The 5993-nt window shown below is 27.9% G+C and overlaps 2 protein-coding genes across 2 annotated transcripts in view; one reads left to right on the forward strand and one right to left on the reverse strand.

The window, feature by feature from the left end:
* LOC111686201 (twitchin) overlaps positions 1 to 5993 on the forward strand; it is a 46265-nt gene that overhangs the window by 13059 nt on the left and 27213 nt on the right. The window lies entirely within an intron of this gene.
* Positions 161 to 5342, reverse strand: LOC124418624 (disorganized muscle protein 1-like). The gene is made up of 5 exons (XM_046945379.1): positions 5188 to 5342; positions 3904 to 4104; positions 3498 to 3799; positions 2122 to 2345; positions 161 to 628 (listed from the first exon to the last, which is right to left on the reverse strand). The coding sequence occupies exons 2-5, from the start codon at positions 4059 to 4061 to the stop codon at positions 176 to 178; spliced, it is 1137 nt and encodes a 378-aa protein (XP_046801335.1). The 5' UTR covers positions 4062 to 4104; positions 5188 to 5342; the 3' UTR covers positions 161 to 175.

The following is a 5993-nucleotide window of genomic DNA, read 5'->3' on the forward strand; positions in this document are numbered from 1 at the left end:
CAAAAAATAAAAATTTTATAAAAGTAAAAATTGTAAAAATATACTCATGGTGTAGGGTATCATATGGTCGGCCATGCCCGACTATACTTTCCTACTTGTTTAATTTGAGTCTATTGTGCGCCTATTGTGTGAGTCTCTTAAGGCTGTGCGATAATGATTCAGTCAGTCATTAACGTTAGAATTGTATATATAGATTTAAATACACTAAATATAAAATGTACTTACTTTCAATATTAAGTGTAAGATTGGCATTAAGTTCACCTAGAATGTTTTTGATATTGCACTTATATAAACCGGAATCTTCCAATTGAGGGTCAATTAGCTCCAGTTTAATATAATACTGGTCACCACGTTGTTCCATGGACATTTTAATTTTATTACTTTCTTTAACCACTTCACCATTGCGATACCATACAATGTCTGGCTTGGGATCTGCTTTTACCTTACATTCCATAATAACCAGCTTGCCATTGTTTTCGGAAACAATACGTGGCTTTTCGACAAATGTTGGTCCCTCACCTTCAGGTTCTGGTTCCGCTTCGATATTTAAATTAAGATTGGCGTTTGATTCGCCATATTCGTTTTGAACGTTACATCTATATGTGCCACCGTCAGATGCGCCGGGGTCCTATATATCCGCACATAAAACATTAAAAATTTCATAAAAAATTGTATTATATGCACAGAAATATATGTATTTTTTTCTAATAATCGTTAGATAAAAATTAATTTCGAGTTAATGTATATTTTTATTTGGCTTTATAACGAAGTTTTTTAATTTTTAGACAGAAATATTCTCAAACCAGCGCACTATTGAAATTAATATTATTTTTAAGAAATATTTTTGCTGATTCAATAATAGTTTTGTTTAAGCTTTATTTTTATATCAGCATATAGAATACAAAGATACTAATTTTGGAATTTATTGGTTCATAACATTTAATGTATAAATATTTCAGTTTTGACAGTAAAAACTAATAGTTGTATAATTAGAAATATTTTAAGTATATCAGTAATTTTTACAAATTCGAATTTTATAAAACCAGTAAAATTTTTGTTTGAATTCAATTAGAACATTCACGCGGTGTCATAAAATACTATAGCTTTATGATATTATAAAAAATTATTATTGTGCTTCAAAGAAAAAATCTTTAAAATAAAAAAAACTTAAAACTTTTATAATAGGACTTTTTATATGTTTATAGTTTTGTCATAACTAAACAGTGTTAATCAATGTCAAAGAGAAAAACTAATTATCGAGCCGGTAATAATATTTAGAAGTTGTCGTCATTGAATATTTGCAATAAATATGTATAACTTCAAGATTAACTAGATTTTATTAATTTATTTTAAAAAAATTGTTAACTTTTATAAAATTTGTTTGCAGCTTAGTCATTGACAGCTGTCTTTAAACAATTTCGTTTATCGAAAAAAAAAAATAAAATATATTAAAATTTTTATTACAATTTTATAGACAATTTTTAGGCTCAAAACGACTAGTATTTCAGTTTTTTAACTAGCTTTTGTCATTTTTACTAAAAATATTTGTTAATAAAATATTTCTATCAGCTTACTCAAATTTGGAAACGTTGCAAATATTTGAAAATGTTTATCGTAAATATTTTATTTTAATAAGGAAAATCAAAATACAAATTTACATATGGGTATTTTGTGCCAAGTGACCCAACATTAAAAAAAGATGTCTTCCGCTTTGGATGAAATTTTTACCAAGGTTTCAGCTCTATTCAAAGTTGGACATTTTTTCATACAGGGTTTTATTCAAATGAGTGTAACTTTTCATATATTGGCCCTAGAAAAGAACTCTGGAAAAGGAGTTCAGATAGGTAAAAAAAATTAAATTTTTTAAGATAAAAAAATTAATTTTTTTTAGATTTTTTTAATGGACCCTTTTCCATAATGGGATATCTATCTATTAAGAGACTTACTTTTGAACTTAAAATATTATAAAAAAATTTCTGTCTGATTATAGTATCTATCTAATAGTAGCGCAAATTTTGTCAAAATCGTTTTTTTTTTTTTGTTGAGTCATTAGACATGAAATTTATTATGGGTAAGCTGTTAATAATAACAAATTTCTAAGAGTGCAAAATTTAAAATTACCTTGATTTCCAAAGTCAACTCATAGGTGTCTTCGGCAATCACAGTCGTTTTAATTTTTATTTTACTTGACTTATTTACCACTTCCTGGCCTCTGTACCAAGTAACAGTTGGTTCAGGTTTAGCCTTGCATCGGCACTTCATCGTGATTAGTGTACCAGAGTCGTTTGGAATAATTCGAGGTTTTTCGATAAATGATGGTGCAAATCCATTTGCATCGTTAGCGCCTAAATAAATTGTAATTTTCGTTATAAATAGAATTTACTCTCCTTTGTACAATGTAAATATTTTAATAAATATAAAAAAGAAGCTTTTCAAGTAAAGTTAAAATAATAAAACTATTTAATGTGTTTTTCATAAATTGATATTGATTTTGCAATGAAAAGCGTTTGGATGAAGACGTTTGGTCGAAGAATATATATGAAACATATTAAACTGAAAACGAAGCTTTTCTAAAAATCCTGAAATGTACAACTTTTACAACGATATATTTCATGCGTTCCATTTTACCGACATCATTACGTTTACCATCATAGACAATAAATATTTACAAAGTTTGAAATTTATGAAATCATATGGATGAATCTAATGGATTTTGAACTATAATTTTATATCACTTTTGTATTCATTAACTTAAAATATAACCGTAAATATTTTTTAAAATCTTTTAATATAATAATGTGTTGCAATTTTTAAAAATTTGTGAAATTTTTTTAATTTTCCATTATATACCAGATCATTGAAACTTTTTGTTACTTGGCTTTGAGAAACCAAACTTGGTAATACTGAAAAATTGCACATAATTCTAAACAACGACAGCTTTGTCAATTATTATGTTCTTAATAATAAAATAAATCATTTTATAATTATTTTATTATTGTAATAAAATAAAATATATGTAATAAAAAAGGTTGATGCCGACTTTGTTATATTTTCACACATTAAGCGATACTGTGTTATATGGTTTTCTAGTATATTTCTTTTAAACATCGAACTATTTATTGCTGTAATATGGAAACCTAATTGGGACATAAAGACGATGAAACATTACTTAGGCGCTATAAATCATTATTGCTCCACCCCTTCTCGTCTTTACATAAGTACATTGTATTTACATATTTGTCGATATTGTTGTGTAAATTCATATTGGAAAATTATGTCCATGCATCTGAATCATGCAAAACAACGCCTTTTGTTAATAGACGAGTTTTCGAATATTTTCCTTTTTGATTTAAGACATTAGTTCTTTTGCAAACGGTGGTTATTTAGGTTAAAATTTGTGGAAAATATAGTAGTATAGAGAACTTTTCATATCATTATCAGATTAAATCATATATCAATACTCATTTCATACACTTTATGAACAAAATATTATGTACCTTGGAAATTGAGCGCAATATTGGCATTGCTCTCGCCATACATGTTAAATGCATTACAACGGTAATTGCCGCCATCTTCTTTGGTCGGATTCTGTATTTCCAAAGTCAAAACATAGCTATCCTTTGATGTGGCTTTGCGAGACATTTTTATCCTTGATGAATTATCGATTTTATCATCACCACGATACCAGGTAATGTCTGGTACCGGGTGGGCCTCTAATATGCACTCCATGATTAAAATATCTTCTTCTTGCCGTATTGTTGGTTTCTTAGGAAAGCGCGGTGATTTGCCATCAGGTATTCTATTTTGAATGTTTAATGTTTTTAGCATTTTGTTTAAATAATTTGTTTCTGTGTGCAACATATAATGCTTATAACCCTCACATACAACACCCACCCCACTTACTTTTTTGAACCTCCTTCGAAATTTAAATTAATGGTAGATACACCCTCTCCATGTTTATTTTTGGCCTTAACACGATATTCACCTTGATCGCTTGATACAACATTTGATATTTCCAAGCAAGCCATGTGATACAATTTCTGATCCAATGTCAAAGACATTTTGTAACGGCCTCCCTCTTTTAATTCATCCTGTGCGTGGTACCTTTTTGGAACGTACGTTTTAAGTTACAAACAAAAATTTATTTACATATATTTGTAGTTGCTAACACGATCCTAGGAAAACATCATTCAAAATCGGCGTATTCCCTCCTTACAATTTAACCGACAAAATTACTAAAAATTTACAAATATAAATATTTTCTTAAACAGTTAACAGTTCTGCAGTCCATTTTATTTAAGAAAATACTGTTATGTCTGATATATCGAAATGCACAAAACGTTGAAACTACCGTATTTTTTCTGAAAACTTACGAAAAATATCACCAGTAAAATTTTTAAATGAAATGAAAGAAAAAATGTTGAAATGCAGTCGATAAACAATTAATTATTTATATTTATTGTGGACTAGAACTTTCGAATACTTTTTAAATATGACAGCCACAGTAGGCAAAACAAATAAGAAATTGCATGTTGTTTTTTCATTGTTGCAGAATTGCTCTCAACTTTATAAAGTTAATTCGCCATGGGCCTTATTATCGACTCGATTTAAATGATCTGTCAAAATTTTGTGTAGATGGTATCGTCTAAACACAATATGTAATGAAACCATCACACATTGAAAGAGAATACTGATGGAAATTTTAACAGTCGTATGGCTCAAATATGGTATGGTTCAAAAAACATTAGATCAGGGATGTATTTTTATGTAAACACATATAAAAAAGTGATACAGCTGTTTCCATCTTACTTTGTTATTGTTTTATACCAAATGTGTAAACACAAAAAATCATACGACTTTTATTCTCTTTTTTGTTATACGGATGGAATTTCATTTTAATTTTTATTAGACTTTACGTACGTAAAGTGTGATCGTGTGGAGTGCTTTTAATTAATAGCGATATTATTTTAATGTTAATCTACTGGCGAAAAAGTTGAGCCTAAACATTATTAAATAAAAAGTTAAAAATTATATGACAAAAGGATTTTATTTTTGACATCATATATAACAACCAACTTGCCTATGGTCTGAAATCGGCGAAATATACCCCTATTTCTAACTGATGTTTTCCAAATCAAAATTAAAAATGTATTTAATTGTGTAACGCCTTCTAATATTTATTCGTACCACGTAACTCCAGGTTTAGGATCACCAACACATCTGCATTCGAATGTTACATTGCCACCATCTTCGCTTTGTCTTATGACTGGTCGTTCGGTAAAAGTGGGTTTTATGCCATCTTCAGGTACTGGAGCTTCATCGCCTATGATGTAGGTATAAATATTTTTGTGTTGATCTTAAGTTTATTAAAAATTATTTTATAAAAAAATCTCGTTTGATGGGTACCATCATTGTCTTATTCTGTGACTAAATTAATATATGGCTTTTTCTTTTTTGTTTCAAAAAATATGACAAATGTTTCAGCTTTTTGATAATGTAATGCAAATTATTTTTTATTATTAATGATCAGAACAAAATACGGGGTTAGAATACTTACATAAAAACATAAACCAATAATAAAAAATTATTATTAGAAAACAACAAAAAGAAAAAAGCTGCTGAAACTGTTTTTTAATTAATGTAAGTTTAATTTGTAAATCCAAAATTTTTCCAAAAAACAAAGTTAATGATACTTATAAGTAGGCATGTCAGAAACTTATTTTTAAATTGTTTAACTTTTAATTATATTTGTTATTGAAATTTTTATCATAACGTTCTGATACGATTTCCAATATAAAGATTTTTTTGTATCCAAGTCTACAGCAACTGTTTCACACATTTAACTCATTCTCACAAATTCTATTTTTTTACTGGCACAATCAAATAATTTTGAGTTTGAGATCATCAGCTGGATGTGACGCTAAACCACAAATTGAAAACCGATCTGACGATAATTTTAAAATTTTACAAAATGTGTAGTAAGATACAAAAAA

This window comes from Lucilia cuprina, chromosome X (assembly GCF_022045245.1).
Source record: "Lucilia cuprina isolate Lc7/37 chromosome X, ASM2204524v1, whole genome shotgun sequence".
NCBI lineage: Eukaryota > Metazoa > Arthropoda > Insecta > Diptera > Calliphoridae > Lucilia > Lucilia cuprina.

Bases quoted from the DNA above. Each gene is read 5' to 3' on its own strand.
- LOC124418624 (XM_046945379.1), bottom strand. From the start codon at position 4,061: ATGTCTTTGACATTGGATCAGAAATTGTATCACATGGCTTGCTTGGAA. The intron at 3,800-3,903 runs GTAAGTGGGGTG...CATTCAAAATAG, and splicing joins TTCGAAGGAGGTTCAAAAAA to AATACCTGATGGCAAATCAC. The intron at 629-2,121 runs GTAATTTTAAAT...GCGGATATATAG, and splicing joins AGTTGACTTTGGAAATCAAG to GACCCCGGCGCATCTGACGG.